The sequence below is a fragment of the Eutrema salsugineum genome, unplaced genomic scaffold (genome assembly GCF_000478725.1).
Source record: "Eutrema salsugineum unplaced genomic scaffold, Eutsalg1_0 scaffold_3, whole genome shotgun sequence".
Lineage (NCBI taxonomy): Eukaryota > Viridiplantae > Streptophyta > Magnoliopsida > Brassicales > Brassicaceae > Eutrema > Eutrema salsugineum.
Genome location: NW_006256756.1, coordinates 1851361 through 1868886, shown reverse-complemented (window position 1 = coordinate 1868886; position 17526 = coordinate 1851361). Strand labels below are relative to the sequence as shown.

At 38.6% G+C, this 17526-nt stretch overlaps 2 protein-coding genes and 2 pseudogenes across 2 annotated transcripts; all 4 read right to left on the bottom strand.

The window, feature by feature from the left end:
- The window catches only part of LOC18015082, a 7806-nt pseudogene extending 6084 nt beyond the window's left edge, over positions 1–1722 (bottom strand).
- An 803-nt stretch (positions 1723–2525) lies between these two features.
- LOC18015058 lies at positions 2526–4053 on the bottom strand (annotated as a pseudogene).
- A 102-nt stretch (positions 4054–4155) lies between these two features.
- On the bottom strand, positions 4156–5839 carry LOC18015057 (putative F-box/LRR-repeat protein 23). Its single transcript, XM_006396529.2, has 2 exons — positions 5471–5839; positions 4156–4897 (listed from the first exon to the last, which is right to left on the bottom strand). The coding sequence occupies exons 1-2, from the start codon at positions 5827–5829 to the stop codon at positions 4357–4359; spliced, it is 900 nt and encodes a 299-aa protein (XP_006396592.1). The 5' UTR covers positions 5830–5839; the 3' UTR covers positions 4156–4356.
- A 9704-nt stretch (positions 5840–15543) lies between these two features.
- Positions 15544–16941, bottom strand: LOC18015056 (F-box protein SKIP19). Its single transcript, XM_006396528.1, has 2 exons — positions 16619–16941; positions 15544–16153 (listed from the first exon to the last, which is right to left on the bottom strand). Exons 1-2 carry the CDS (start codon positions 16939–16941, stop codon positions 15544–15546), a joined length of 933 nt encoding a protein of 310 aa, XP_006396591.1.
- Between the last annotated feature and the right edge of the window lie 585 nt (positions 16942–17526).

Sequence of the window (17526 nt, the reverse complement as noted above, 5' to 3'; positions counted from 1 at the left end):
TGGACCAATATCTAAACAAACAAATCTACCAACATTTTGTAAGTCTACTTCATGTAATTATTAATCTACCACAAACTGGAAGGAAATTTATTTTAAATTTAAATCTACCACAAAACAAACATATCTCCCACAAAACAAATAAATCTATCAACATTTTTTAAGTCTACCTCATGTAACATATAATCTACCACTCACCGGAATGAATTTTAACTGAATTAAATCTACCACAAGCCAAACATATCTACTACAAAAGCGAAAACTCTACCAACTATATATAACTCTACCATAAAACAGATATATCTACCGCACGTATTGACAACTTTTTTCACATAAATCTACCGCTAAAAGACATAAGTCTACCAACTCAGAATATAAATCTACTTAATTGTCAATAAATCTACCAAAAAAGTCAACTATGCGAGAAAATCAACGCTTTTTTTAACAAGTCTACCAAAACTTTTGACAAGTCTGTCATTCATAACAACAAATCTACCGAAACATAATAAATCTACCTCTCATCGTCAAAACTCTACCAAGATAAGTCTACCAACATTTAAAAACTCTACTAACTCTCGAATAAATCTACCATCGACCTAATAATTCTACCGATAAAATTTTTGCGTTGACCAAAATTTCATAAATCTACCGTCATAGCTTGGTAGACTTATGAAATTTTGAGCGCAATAATCTGCCTACGTGGCATTAAAAAAGTAATGGCATTTTTGTAATTAGATTTTTTTGACAAAGGCGAAAAAAGTGTTTTGGGTATGCTAGGTTAGTTTTGTAAAAAAAATAAAAGTGCGTCGAACGAGTAATATAGATACTTTCTAAGGTTAGTGTAGTAATCCTCCCTTATGTATATAGATGTATTAAAATGTTTAATTTGAAGTTTTTTTAAAATAGAATGACAATCTGGTAATAATATTGATTATTTGGACAAAATGGTATAACACCAACTTTCTAAGGTTAGTCTAATAAGCTGATGAATATGTTAAGCTAAATTTGTCAATACATTAACCTTAAAGGCTACTCTGAGAAATTTTTAAAAAGTAACAGATCTTTTCATACGCAATAGCCAATACTAGTAGTTTAACAAATTGACCTTTAACAACTGACAAAATCTTCCAAAAAGAAAACAATAATTTACGTAATTCTTGCAAGAAACACCATTAAAATCGAACTTCACGAGCTTTGAGACACAAGGAGTGAGAGAGAGAGAGAGAACCTATCGGCGATGTAACTGAGGAGAGAACCAGTACCGAAGTGCCAAATCTCGATCTCAAGCAAGCCTCCCTGGCTACGATCAACCGCATGACACGGCACATTTTATCGAGGCCGTGCCCCAAGCGTCCCAAGAATACTCCGAAATCGATACGCATGTCAATCTTCCGCCACATCGAAGGGTCTTTAGAGACGCGACGCCGCAATGTACACACTTTCTGTGCGCTTTCCAATATCTCAACCGCGCCGAGCCTGTGCAGGATGGATGACGTCAGTTCCGACGGCAGCTCCGCCCAGTTTCTGCATTCTCCGTCTTCCATCATCGCCGTCTTCCATCATCGCCGGAGGCAAAGAGGAAAGAGGAAGAAGCCATTTTCTGCGATAGTCGAACTGTGTCAGTCCATTAAATAAGGGAGTGAAGTCGTTTCAACTTTCAAGACCTTCGTCTACATTCACTAAATTTAGTTTCAACTTTCAAGACGACTGCGAGGAAGAGGAAGAGGCTATTTTCTCTAATGGTCAAATTTGTGTCATGACCATACATTAAGTAACGGAGTGAAGTAGTTTCAAACTTTCAACTTTCCAGACATTCGTTTCAACTTCCAAGACATCGTATTCAAATCCATCACTAAAATTACCATATGGTCCTTCATGACATTTCATATTAGCCAACATTATTTGGGCCAACGTATAATTTAGCCTACTAATATTAGTGCTTGACACGGCCCGTTTTTAACCTTATAAATCAAGAAGAATGTCTACTTGAAGAACCGACAGATGAAGAGATTGATATTTGCTTGATCTTGCTTAGTCTTGGAACCTCATTAGTTTCCGCATAGATTCTTCAACCTAAGGCATTGAGATAATTTCTGTTTCCACAAGCTTTTAAGCAATCTTTTGGAAGATTATCACTGCAGAATTACAACAAAGGCTTGCTTTCTTGAATGTTGCATAGTAAACACAAAACTTTGAAACTTTTCTTGAGTTTTAGATATTTGTAGAAAGACAACAGAAACAACAAAAAAAAAGCTTCGCAGAAGCAATATACATTATTACTAAGATTACATTAACACACGGACACAAAAGAGGTCATGAACTCGAGAAGATGTCACCAGCGAATCCGTGCATCTAGAAAGCATAAAATTTGACAATGAATCGAAAATTGGGAAGCTATCATCATCATCAGATGAATCTATATCGCTAACCGCTGCATCATATGAGTAATCATGATGATAGGAGTGGAATCTCGGTGAGATTCAGAGTTGAGATGAGAAGAGAAAATAGAAGGAGATGAGAATAGAGATTGATATTTGATGTTTAATGTCAAGTTGCCCTAAAGTTTCGGGACTTCATTAAATACAACCCTCATAATCGAAACAGAACACTCCTCAAAGAGAGGCTCTTTTTCGATTCCTTTAGCCACTTTCTTCGTTCTGCTTCCTTTGCTCCCACTTCCTGGGTCTTCTTCCCTTAGTCCGACCTTTCTTTCTCATAAAGGCAATTGGGACCAGCAGCTTATCACATGAGGCGAGTCATGAGGTCGTCTCACAACTTTGATCCTCTCGGAACACCGCTTCTCGACCTCCGCGACAAGGTTAACATTGAAACAATGGCGTAAATCAAGGTGTTCCAGGTCAGGACAATTGTCAAGAATGGCGTTTAGGCCGGCGTCTGTTAATCTGTTCCCGAAAAGCTGGAGGTGGCGAAGTCTGGGCATTGTTGCAGCGATTGCTAGAGCCTCTTCGTCGTCACTCTCGTTTCCAGGACGCCTGTAACCCACGGAGTTTAGCTTCAATGTCTTCAGATTTGGACGAGACTTGCCTGCAACTTTCAGAGGCTCTTCTGACAATGAACAGTACGAAACCTCGAGGTTCTCAAGCAATGGAAGTTTCACAAATGCTTTGGCAAATCCATCTTCTGTTATTGGATAGCACAATGCAAGCTTAAGCCTTCTCAGATTACTTGAACTGCAATTAATTGTCTAAAACGTTATTCCAAAAAAAAAAAAACCTAAGATACAGAAGAGGAACGATAGAGATGCAAAACTTGGTGTAAACTAACTTTCTTTTCTAGCACCTCAAGAACCTGAAGCAAAGGATCAATAATCACAAAACCCGAACAATAAGCTTTTCATTGATTAATTAACGACAATGTAGAAGGAAAAGAAAAAAACTCAACATTTCATTAACAAAACCTGTGATTCAACAAATCGATTTCTAACTAGCAATGCGTACATACACCCAAGTAAAGGTAAACTCAATAAGTGCACTCATCAGATATCCATCCAGTTAAAAAGAGTGACACAAATTCTTCAAGAACAATCATAAGCTAACAACAACTTCCCAAAAGGACAAGGAACAAGAGACATTCCAAAACCACTCAGACTACAGAGATCTTTCATATCTAACCTTCAAAATTAATATACCCCATTTAAACAACTGAAATCAAATTTACTTGAAGAACATCAAAATTGGAGTGGTTTCAAGTCACAATGTGAGAGAGAGAACCTATCGGCGATGTAATTGAGGAGCTCATCAGTACCAAATCTCGATCTCAAGCAAGCCTCCCTGGCTACGATCAACCGCATGACGACACATTTTCTCGAGGCCGGGCTTTAAGTTTCCAAATACATCGAGATCATTACGCATGTCAATCTTCCGCCACATCGAAGGGTCTTTACAGATGCGACGCCACGATCTGCACACTTTCTGAGCATTTTCCAGTATCTCAATCGCGCCGAGCCGGTGCAGGATCGACGACGTCAATTCCGGCGGCACCTCCGCCCAGTTTCTGCATTCTGCTTCCTTCATCGCCGAATGTCAAAACATATCCGCTTGTAATTAACACAATTAGGTCCTCATGATTTCACATATTCACAATTAGGGCTAAGTTTTCCAAAAACTGGGCTTAGGCCTATAATTGAACTCATATCCGTACTCACTGAAAATGCATCATTAAAAAAACCTCAAAACATTGTTCTCGCGAGTAACAATCACGCGCTCAAAGCTTGTTAGACATTGAATCACTGAGCATACAGAGAAAAAAAGAGAGGACGTGAACAAGTTCATAAGTCGACAAGACCAGCTAAAAAAACAAAACACATGTCCACTGCATTGTTCAGAGAGATATCAATATCTAGAAGTCCCCAAAATCAAAATAGTCGTAGTCGTTGCAATAATAATCGTTGGGACCTGTTAAATCAGAGATGTTAAAACCATATGGGTAACCAGCGGTTGAGTCATTGGGGCGTTTCAAATCTTTGATCCTCTCGGAACATCGCTTTTCCAGATCCCCAGAAAGTTTAATGTTGAAACACTTGCGTAAATCAAGGTGTTCCAGTTGAGTACAACCATCAAGAATGGCGTTCAAGCCCGTATTTGTTAGGGTGTTCCCAAAAAGCTCTAGGTGGCGTAGTTCAGGCATGCTTTCTGCAATTGCTAGAGCTTCTTCGTCATTAAACTCTTCGTCATTAAACTTGGGGTCAGGGTTAGAAATTAGCCTCAATGTTTTCAGATTTGGACAAGACTGGCCTGCAACTTTCAGAGACTCTCCTGACAACGAGCCGTATGTAACCTCGAGGTATTCGAGCAATGGCAGTTTCACAACTGCCTCGACAAATCCCTCGTCTGCTATTGGATAGCACATTATAAGTCTAAGGCTTCTCAGATTACTCGACCTGCAAATAACTTGTTGTGTAAAAAGGTTAAAAACACAATCCAAGATAGAGAAGAAGAGCCACAAAGATGCAAAATGATCTTTTTTATAGCACACAAAGAACTTGAAACCAAACGTTTAAGCATAACAATCATAGAATCAGATGTTTGTTTATTTCTACTCCAAAACGTAAAGAGCAAGGGATTAACACTTTAACAGTCACAAGACTGAAAAAAATAAAGATATTTTCTTATATAGCACACGAAGAACATGAAGCCAAACATTTAGACCTCAGAAGCTTAACATTGTTAGAACTTAGAATCAAGTGGATAGTTTCAACCAAGAACACTTCATTAACACAACTACTGATTCAACAAACTGATTTTAGTCAAAAAGGAGTAACACAAAATCCTCTAAAGAACAATCACAAAAGCTAATCATTATTTCCCCAATTCTCACAAGTAAAAGGAACAACAGGCAACTCCCAACCACTCAAACAACAAAGACCTTTTATATCTAAACCCTAGAATTGTCATACCATATTCAACGAATTAAACCAAAATAGGCGTGGTTTTGAGTCACAGAGAGACAGAACCTATCGGCTATGTAATTGAGAAGCTCATCAGTACCAAAGTACCAAATGTCGATCTCAACCAAGCCGCCCTGGCTACGATCAACAGCGTGACGACACATGACCTCGAGGTCGTACCCCATGCTTCCCAAGTCTCCGAGGTTGTCCATGTCGATCTTCCGCCACATCGAAGGGTCTTTACAGACGCGACGCCACGATCTACACACTTTCTGAGCTTTTTCAAGTATCTCAATCGCGCCGAGCCGGTGTAGGATCGATGACGTCAATTCAGGCGGAAGCTCCGCCCAGTTTCCATATTCCCCGTCTTCCATCGCCGGAGGTAGAGACGTAGACGAAAGCGAAGAGGAAGAGGAAGAAGCCATTTTCGAGTATGGCCAGTAGGTAAAGGGAGTGAAGTAGTTTCAACTTTCAAAACGATGTACCCATCGCTAGAATTACCATATGATCCTTCATGGCATTACATATTTTAATAACATAATTTGGGCTAGTGTACAATGAGCCTACTAATATTAGAGCTTGATACGGCCCGTTAATATCTTCAACCTTATTTAAAGCATCAAGGACCTTCGCAATTCTTGAGCCAGTAAAAAACTAAAAATTCAGGTTTCTAAATAGAATTTTTGATTACGTTAGACCATCCACAACGCGGGATGGGCGAGGTTCATCCATGGGGCCCAATACTATTATTTTAATTTTTTTTAATCGATTAAACTCAAAAAGTCGCTGATACCGTCTCATTGGGATGAGTCTGACGAGCCCGTATCGTCGAGGTTCAACGGACTACGTGGCAAGCAGTGATTGGGTGTAGTTTGGGGGAAATTTTTTAGAGTCGGGGTCGAAGGTTAGGGTTTATTTCGTATTCTGTTTTAATCAAAAAAAAAAACTCCCAAAGGCGATTTGCGATATCGCGACTTCAACACAAGTCTTCTCCTTCGATCGAATCGACGGTGAATCGTCGCTTCTCCTCCGGTGGATCAGTAAAGTACGTCGTCTATTTCTTTTGATGTATTTTAATTTCGTTTTATTCGGAAGTTTGAATCGAGACTAGGGTTAACTAAATTGGGGGAAAATTAGGGTTTTGCGGGCACTTTTGTTTTGGGGCTTTTGGTGTTTAGTAAGATTTGGGTGCGATTCATTGTTCTTATATTCAATCGGTTCCGGATTACTCATATTAGGGGTTTAAAAATTGATGATAAAATTAGGGTTCTTGATGATAAAATTATGTGATTGGATATTGCTTTGTAGGTTTCATTGATTGTTTTATTTTATTCTATTGAATCCCTAATTGGGTATCAGGGTTGGACGCCCATTTTTCACCCAGGTTAATCCAAGGTTCTTCCACATTCTCTCTCCTCCAAAAATTATTAAAAAATGCTGATGAACACCATCATGGGGTTCAGGGTTGTGGATGGTCTTACAGTTTTATTAGAGCATCTCCAACGAGGTCTTTTATTTTAAAGGAAACTGACCCTTAAAATAAAGGTTTGAAGGTGAAGTATTCCAACAAGGACCCTTAAATTTATCTTTAAAAATATTTTAATATTACATACTAGTCATCAGCATAAACAATAATTAAATAAAATAATAAAAATGATATAATAGATACAAAACATACTTTAAATTAAAATATTGCATAACATATTATTAAAAGGCATGAAGTTCAAGAAGTGTTCAAGGGAAAGCTCTGTATATCGAAAGGAGGAAGATGGGAATCTCCTCATTGTGGCTGTTTATGTTGATGATCTTTTTGTAACAGGAAATACAATGGATCTCATCAAGGCTTTTAAGGTGGGAATGTCGTCAAAATTCGAGATGTCTGATTTAGGAAGACTTACATATTACCTTGGAATAGAAGTTAAGCAAAGTAAAGATGGGATCGAGATAAAGCAGGAAGCTTATGCATGCCGTATACTCAAAGAAGCTGGCCTAGACGCATGTAACCCGACTCACATTCCAATGGAGTTCGGCTTAAACATGTCAAAAGGGCAAGAAGATGAACCTGAGATAGATGCAGCCATGTATCGAAGAAGAATTGGCTGTCTAAGATACCTCCTGCACACGCGACCTGATCTCTCTTTTGCTGTTGGAGTACTTAGTAGGTATATGCAAACTCCTAAGGAATCACATGGACAAGTGATGAAACAAGTATTGAGATACTTACAAGGGAAATTGGCGTATGGTCTGAAGTACAAGAAAGGTGGTTCTAAGAAACTTATTGGCTACAGCGACAGCAGCCATAATGTAGACCCCGACGATGGAAGAAGCACAACAGGACATGTCTTCTACTTTGGTGAAACACCAATCAGCTGGTGTTCCCAAAAACAAGACCGAGTTGCTCTGTCCTCATGCGAAGCCGAATTTATGGCTGCCACAGAAGCTGCCAAACAAGCGATCTGGTTACAAGACTTGCTGAGTGAGATTACCGGTTTGAAGGTCCAGAAACTACTTATACGAATAGACAACAAATCGGCCATCTCACTCACAAAGAATCCTGTATTCCATGGCAGAAGTAAACATATCCACAAGCGTTACCATTTCATCCGGGAATGTGTCGAAGAAGATCAAATAGAAGTCGAGCATGTACCAGGTGAAGAGCAATGCGCAGATATTCTAACTAAAGCCCTAGCAAGACTGAAGTTCAAGAAGATGAGAGATTTGATAGGAGTTCAAAACCTCTCTGAAAATGAACTGAAGCTTAAGGGGGTGAATGTTGGATAGGCTTCAATAGCTTGAGGCCCAAGACATCCTAATCTAAATAGGATTAGGATAAGATAGGCCAACTAGAATTAGGAGTTATCTAGTTCTAGGAAAAATAGGATTAGGAAAAGGAAATTCTAAAACCTATATATATGTTTATCGAGCTTGTGATAAACATAAGAGAGAACATTGATGTTTAGTTTTGAGCTAAGTTTCTAAACATAATAAAGAGAGCATATTCTTTATACAAGTGTTTCTTTCTTAAGCAACTATATTGTGGTAGCAGAGCTAAACAGATATCGACGACGAAGTAATAGCAAAAAACGACGACGATGGCAGACGATGAAGACACCAAAGGAGAGGAGTCGAAAGCAGTCTCAACCATCACCGTACGGAAAGAAACAACTCCGTCATCTTCTACGATCCAGTGCCCCATGCTCACCCCGACGAACTATGCCGTATGGTCTATGAGAATGAGAGTGACTTTACGAGTTCACAAGGTTTGGGACACAATCGAACCCGGATCAGAAGTAGCAGAAAAGAACGACATCGCGACGGCACTGCTATTTCAGTCGATCCCCGAAAGCCTCGTACTAATAGTTGGAGACCACGACTCACCAAAGCTTATATGGGAAGCAATTAAATCGCGAAACCTAGGAGCAGACAGGGTGAAAGAAGCACGTCTCCAAACCCTAATGGCCGAATTTGAGAGATTAAGGATGAGTGAATCCGACACAATTGATACCTTCTCAAGCAAGATATCAGAGCTAGCATCGAAGTCATCATCTTTAGGAAAAAAAATCGAAGAAACAAAGATGGTAAAGAAGTTTCTTCAAAGCTTGCCAAGGAACAAGTATATTCAAATCGTAGCATCGTTGGAGCAAGTCCTTGATCTCAACACAACCAGTTTCGAAGAGATTGTTGGACGGCTCAAAGCATACGAAGAGCGTATACAAGAAGAAAAACATGGTGAAACAACCCAAGGAAACTTATTGTTCACTAACACATCGACACAAGAAAACCAAACCAACCAAGAAGGATCACAAGGACGTGGAAGAGGCCGAGGTCAAGGAAGAGGCTCGCGCGGAAGAGGCCGTGGTAGAGGCAATAACCAAGACCGAAACAAAGAAAAGAAGGACAGATCAGAGGTAGTGTGTTTTCGCTGTGATAAAAAGGGTCACTTTGCTTCAGTATGCCCGAAAAGAAAGAAAAAGATGCAAGAACTGAACAAGGTCGAAACAGAGGATGCAGACGAAGCACTTTACATGCAAGAGATCATCTTTCTGAACGAAGAAAAGGTACTTCCTAAGAAATACGACTCTAACAAAGAAGAAGAAGGAACCTGGTATTTGGATAACGGCGCAAGCAACCATATGACCGGAGTACGTTCTTTCTTCTCTGAGTTAAACGAGAACGTAAAAGGAAAAGTCAAGTTTGGAGATGGTTCGTCTGTTGACATAGGAGGTAAAGGTTCGATCCTGTTTGAAGGAAAAACAGGAGAACAACAGCTCCTAACAGATATCTACTTCATTCCATCGCTAAAGAGCAATATACTAAGCTTAGGACAGGCTACTGAATACGGCTGTGATGTGAGAATGAAGCAAGACTATCTAACTTTGCGAGACCCTAGTGGAAGACTCTTAGCTAAAGTAATAAGATCCCCTAACAGACTTTACAAAATCAGCCTCAAGATTGGAAAACCAATATGCCTACACTCTAAGATTGACAGAGATACATGGAAGTGGCATGCCAGACTTGGTCACATTAGTTTCAGAACTATCAAGACCATGTCAGCACAAGAGCTGGTTCAAGGACTACCCAAAATCCAAAGTGAAAAAGAGTTATGCGAATCATGCCTAGTAGGAAAGCAAGCTCGCCATTCTTTCCCAAAAGCAACGCAGTACCGAGCTACAAGGGTATTAGAACTCATTCATGCGGATTTATGTGGCCCTATATCACCAGCAACGTTTGCCAAGAACAGGTATATATTTGTAATCATCGATGATTACACAAGATATATGTGGACCATACTGCTAAAAGAAAAAGGTGAGGCATTCGACAAGTTTAAGGAGTTTAAGACACTTGTTGAAAAGGATCTCAACAAGTCGATCTTAACACTAAGAACAGACAGAGGTGGGGAGTTTACTTCAAAAGAATTCCAGGATTTCTGCAACAAAACAGCAATTAAAAGGCATCTTACAGCTCCTTATACTCCACAGCAGAATGGAGTAGTAGAAAGGAGAAACAGGACCTTAATGGAGATGGCAAGGAGTATTCTTAAAGCAATGAGGGTTCCAAACATATTGTGGGGAGAAGCAGTACGTCATTCAACCTATCTAATTAACAGAATTCCTACAAGAGCACTAAAGGAACAAACACCCTACGAATGCTTGAGAGGAAAGAAGCCAAGAATCGATCACTTAAGAGTTTTTGGCTGTCTCGCTTATGCGAAAGTTGAAAACGTGAATCTAAGAAAGCTAGATGATCGATCACAAGCCCTTGTGCATCTTGGGATTGAACCAGGATCTAAGGCATACAGGCTCTACAATCCAGCAACAAGGAAAATCATTGTAAGCAGAGATGTTGTTTTCAATGAAAAAGAAGGTTGGAACTGGAAGGGAGCTGGTGAAATCGAAGAATCTAGACCAGGGATGTTCCATATGACATGGGGAGATGCAGTGGACGAAGGGCAAGGTCCATACACCTGCAACGACGAACAGAGTCATGGAACAGAGCCTGGAAGAGAAGATAGCAAAGATGAAAGCTTTGTGCAAGAGCAAAAAGAACACACAGATGCACCACAGCTAAGAAGATCTAAACGTGAAGTAAGACAACCTAAGCGGTTCAAAGATTACGTCCTCTTAGCAGATGTTGAGTGCGAGCTACTTCTACTTGCATTAAACGATGAGCCAAGAAATTTTGGTGAAGCAAAGGGCTCACCTCACTGGACAAAAGCGTGTACAGAAGAAATAGACTCCATCAACAAGAACAAAACCTGGAGATTAGTCGATAAACCTGCAGGAGTAAAGGTTATCGGACTAAAATGGGTATTTAAAGTCAAGAGGAATACTGATGGATCTATAAACAAATACAAAGCTAGACTAGTTGCAAAAGGGTATGTGCAACAAGAGGGAATCGATTTTGAAGAAGTTTTTGCACCTGTTGCAAGACTTGAGACGATCCGATTACTCGTAGGTCTGGCCGCTTCCCATGGTTGGGAAATTCATCATCTCGACGTCAAGACGGCCTTCTTACATGGTGAACTAAATGAAGAAGTGTTTGTCTCACAACCAGAAGGATTTGAAAAGAAGGGAGAAGAGCACAAAGTTTTCAAACTTGCTAAAGCTTTATATGGTTTGAGACAAGCACCAAGGGCATGGAACACTAAACTTGATCATATTTTAAAAGGCATGAAGTTCAAGAAGTGTTCAAGGGAAAGCTCTGTATATCGAAAGGAGGAAGATGGGAATCTCCTCATTGTGGCTGTTTATGTTGATGATCATTTTGTAACAGGAAATACAATGGATCTCATCAAGGCTTTTAAGGTGGGAATGTCGTCAAAATTCGAGATGTCTGATTTAGGAAGACTTACATATTACCTTGGAATAGAAGTTAAGCAAAGTAAAGATGGGATCGAGATAAAGCAGGAAGCTTATGCACGCCGTATACTCAAAGAAGCTGGCCTAGACGCATGTAACCCGACTCACATTCCAATGGAGTTCGGCTTAAACATGTCAAAAGGGCAAGAAGATGAACCTGAGATAGATGCAGCCATGTATCGAAGAAGAATTGGCTGTCTAAGATACCTCCTGCACACGCGACCTGATCTCTCTTTTGCTGTTGGAGTACTTAGTAGGTATATGCAAACTCCTAAGGAATCACATGGACAAGTGATGAAACAAGTATTGAGATACTTACAAGGGAAATTGGCGTATGGTCTGAAGTACAAGAAAGGTGGTTCTAAGAAACTTATTGGCTACAGCGACAGCAGCCATAATGTAGACCCCGACGATGGAAGAAGCACAACAGGACATGTCTTCTACTTTGGTGAAACACCAATCAGCTGGTGTTCCCAAAAACAAGACCGAGTTGCTCTGTCCTCATGCGAAGCCGAATTTATGGCTGCCACAGAAGCTGCCAAACAAGCGATCTGGTTACAAGACTTGCTGAGTGAGATTACCGGTTTGAAGGTCCAGAAACTACTTATACGAATAGACAACAAATCGGCCATCTCACTCACAAAGAATCCTGTATTCCATGGCAGAAGTAAACATATCCACAAGCGTTACCATTTCATCCGGGAATGTGTCGAAGAAGATCAAATAGAAGTCGAGCATGTACCAGGTGAAGAGCAATGCGCAGATATTCTAACTAAAGCCCTAGCAAGACTGAAGTTCAAGAAGATGAGAGATTTGATAGGAGTTCAAAACCTCTCTGAAAATGAACTGAAGCTTAAGGGGGTGAATGTTGGATAAGCTTCAATAGCTTGAGGCCCAAGACATCCTAATCTAAATAGGATTAGGATAAGATAGGCCAACTAGAATTAAGAGTTATCTAGTTCTAGGAAAAATAAGATTAGGAAAAGGAAATTCTAAAACCTATATATATGTTTATCGAGCTTGTGATAAACATAAGAGAGAACATTGATGTTTAGTTTTGAGCTAAGTTTCTAAACATAATAAAGAGAGCATATTCTTTATACAAGTGTTTCTTTCTTAAGCAACTATAGTAGAGACATAGACGAAAGCGAAGAGGAAGAGGAAGAAGCCATTTTCGAGTATGGCCAGTAGGTAAAGGGAGTGAAGTAGTTTCAACTTTCAAAACGATGTACCCATCGCTAGAATTACCATATGATCCTTCATGGCATTACATATTTTAATAACATAATTTGGGCCAGTGTACAATGAGCCTACTAACATTAGAGCTTGATACGGCCCGTTAACATCTTCAACCTTATTTAAGGCATCAAGGACCTTCGCATTTTTTGAGCCAGTAAAAAACTAAAAATTCAGGTTTCTAAATAGAGTTTTTGATTACGTTAGACCATCCACAACGCGGGATGGGCGAGGTTCATCCGTGGGGCCCAATACTATTATTTTAATTTTTTTTAATCGATTAAGCCCAAAAAGTCGCTGATACCGTCTCATTGGGATGAGTCTGACGAGCCCGTATCGTCGAGGTTCAACGGACTACGTGGCAAGCAGTGATTGGGTGTAGTTTGGGGGAAATTTTTTAGAGTCGGGGTCGAAGGTTAGGGTTTATTTCGCATTCTGTTTTTATCAAAAAAAAAACTCCCAAAGGCGATTAATCGCGACTTCGACACAAGTCTTCTCCTTCGATCGAATCGACGGTGAATCGTCGCTTCTCCTCCGGTGGATCAGTAAGGTATGTCGTCTATTTCTTTTGATGTATTTTAATTTCGTTTTATTCGGGAGTTTGAATCGAGACTAGGGTTAACTAAATTGGGGGAAAATTAGGGTTCTGCGGGCACTTTTGTTTTGGGGCTTTTGGTGTTTAGTAAGATTTGGGTGCGATTCATTGTTCTTATATTCAATCGGTTCCGGATTACTCATATTAGGGGTTTAAAAATTGATGATAAAATTAGGGTTCTTGATGATAAAATTATGTGATTGGATATTGCTTTGTAGGTTTCATTGATTGTTTTATTTTATTCTGTTGAACCCCTAATTGAGTATCAGGGTTGGACGCCCATTTTTCACCCAGGTTAATCCAAGGTTCTTCCACATTCTCTCTCCTCCAAAAATTATTAAAAAATGCTGATGAACCCCATCATGGGGTTCAGGGTTGTGGATGGTCTTACAGTTTTATTAGAGCATCTCCAACGAGGTCTTTTATTTTAAAGGAAACTGACCCTTAAAATAAAGGTTTGAAGGTGAAGTATTCCAACAAGGACCCTTAAATTTATCTTTAAAAATATTTAAATATTACATACTAGTCATCAGCATAAACAATAATTAAATAAAATAATAAAAATGATATAATAGATACAAAACATACTTTAAACTAAAATTAATAAATAAAACATTACATGATAATATAAATAAATAACAATAATACATTCATAAACTAAATAATAAAATTACATATAAATTTATAAATTATTAAATAAAATTATATTCATAATGCTCTCATATATGATCAACCAATGCATTTCGAAGTAATAAATGAGCTTCTTTGTTTTTTATCTGTAGATTACGAACTAAAAATTGTTGAAATCGGATATTTTTGTTTACTGCTATTTCAACTGTTGTTTGTGGTACTGATCTCGCCTCTCTAATCGGTGCATTGTCATCACGTTCATCCTCAATAATCATGTTATGCATTATAATGCATGATGTCATTATATCATGTAGTACCTCTTTCTTCCAATAACGTGAAGATCCTGCTACGATTGCAAACTTTGATTGTAAAACCCTAAAATATTGCTAACAAATTTAAGTTCTATCGATGATAGTAATACACATGAGTTTATTCGTTCTGAACAAACAAGAATCATACGAAAAAGAACTCAAGAGCAACAACCTCCGATTGCACCAAATTTATATGGACAATATTTTGGTGAATTTGGAGATTCTGGATCAAGTTTACCTAAATATATAATAGTGTAATTTTATTTTGTAAAATATTTATGTATGTTTGTGATTTTATTATCATGTAAGAAATTATTAGTGTTATTTTATATTTTGGTGTAATTTGTTTAATGTAATATTATTGTTATGTGAAATTTGTTTTTGTGTTATTTAATATTTTTATTTTTAATTTTGAATTAAAGTTTAATATATATATATATATATATTTATTTTAATATATAACAGCTAAGTTTATAATGCTATATTTTTGAAATTTGTTTGAGGTATATCTAAAGTAAAAAAAAAACAAGAAATTTATTTGATTATTTGTAAGATATATGGATTACAAGAACTAAAATGTAAAGTAAAAAGTTTTTTAAGAGGATGAACAGTATCCCTTATATTTGAGGGGTCACTATTCAACTCTTTAAAAAACAAGGGTTTGAGGATCTGTTGGAGACCAAAACCCCTTAAAAAATAAGGGTTTAAGGGTCTGTTGGATATTACATATCTTATTATTTAGCTTCTTCGCATTTCTTGTTGGGTCAGAACAAGATTTAATTAAATTTTTGGGAGGATTCTCACTGCAGAAATAGCACAATGCTTGCTTCGTAGTAGCACGATTTTCTTGAGTTTAGACGTTGTAGAAAGACAACAAAATGGTTTGCAAAAGCAAAAGACACTCTTACAAAGGTTACATAGGACAATCAAAAGTCCATTGAAACTGGAAGCGAGCATGCTGAGAAATATTAATTGAGAAGATTTCACCTGCGAATGGGATGCATCAGTTCATTGTAAATAAATATCATACTGGTCGTAGTCAGGGTCATAAGCATAATAATAATAGTCAAAGTCGTAAGCATTGTAGTCACTGCCTGACTGGTCATATTCAGGTTCTGTTATTATACTGGCATCAGAACGGTACTCTTCTTCCCATGGATCCCACGTTGCATCATACGGGTAATCATGAGTGGAGTCATAAGGTCGTCTCACAACTTTGATACTCTCGAAACACCGCTTCTCCAGATCCCCATCAAAGTAAACGTCTAAACACTGGCGTAAATCAAGGTGTTCCAGGTTAGGAGAATTGTCAAGAATGGCGTTCAAGCCGTCGTCTGTTAACATGTTCCCGAAAAGCTGGAGATGACGAAGTCCGGGCATTGTTTCAGCGATTGCAAAAGCATCATCATAAGAGTACTCGTAATCCCCACGGTTTAGCTTTAATGTCTTTAGATTTGGACAAGACTTGCCTACAACTTTCATAGACTCTGCTGACACTCTGCAGTATGAAACCTCGAGTTCCTCAAGCAATGGGAGTTTCTCAACTGCTTTGGCAAATCCATAGTCTGTTAGTTCTCCAGAGAACATTGCAAGTTTAAGGCTTCTCAGATTCCTTGAACTGCAGATAGTTGGCATGTAAAAGTTAGAAACATGATATAAGCTAGAGAAGAAGAACAATAAGCTGCAAGATATATATATATATATATATATATATACATTTTCCAAGCATCCCAATAACCATGAAGCCAGCCCATTAGACCTCTCATCAGAACCCAACCAATATTCTTAAATATTCAGTCCTATTAGTTCATTAACTGCTTCAACAAATTTACTGCTAACTTACAATGCAAGCATTCCCAAAAACGAATCCAAAAGTGTATTCATCAGAAGAGATCGATCCAGCCCAAGGAAGAGAGTAAAATACAAAACGAAATCTGTTCTAGCCCTAGAGTTACATAGGTACTCAGAACAAGTAACATCTTTCATAACCAGCATCTGTTCTAGCCCTAGAATTAGCAAACCCCTGTTCTCTAAAAATGATTCATAAACTTCGAAAACTAAAATTCGAGAAAGAGAGGAGAACCTATCGGCGATGTAATTGAGGAGCTTATCAGTACCAAAGTACCAAATATCGATCTCGACCAAGCCGCCTTGGCTGCGATCAACCGCGTGACGGCACATTTTCTCGAGGTCGTAATCGTATCTAAAGTCCCAGAGGTTGCGCATGTCAATTTTCCGCCACATCAAGGGGTCTTTGCAGACGTCACGCCACGATCTGCACACTTTCTGAGCGGTTTTCAGCATCTCAAACGCACCAAGCCGGTGCAGGATCTCCGACGTCAGTTCCGGCGGCAGCTCCGCCCAGTTTCTGTATTCTCCGTACGGCTTAGGAGGCGGAAAATCCATTCTTAGGATCAATTCGCTAAGATTATACATTTTATTTTGCACCCTAATTATAAAAAAAAACGCTAATAGTAGAGCGTAAAATAGTTTCAAGACTTAGGGTCTAGCGTTTTTCAAGATATTATATAGTTACGAAGCTAACTTGGGTTAAGCCGACATAAATGATATCTTGGACTTAGGCTCATAATGGAACTCTTTCTATAATTAACATATTCCGATACTGAAAAACCAAAAAAAAAGGCCACATCGCATCCTTATCGCGAGTTACTATTTTGCATTGTGTAGCCTTTTAAGTTTAACGTTTACAATGTTTTGAAAACGTGATTCTGCGATATTTTTTTATGTTTCTTCAAATTATTGTGCTATATACAATTTGTAACAACCCGACCTCTTAATGTCGGTTGTTAGACCACGTCCAACGCAGGGTTTATAGAGTTCATACGCAGAGTTCAAAGCATTATTTGGATTTTATTTAATCAGAGAGGTCCCACAATTTTCTTAAACCAGTTCTTAGAGTTTTTTGAACCCGTTTTTGAGAAGTTTTAGTGTGACGTGTGATCGTATAAATGGAGGAAGGAAATTTTTTTT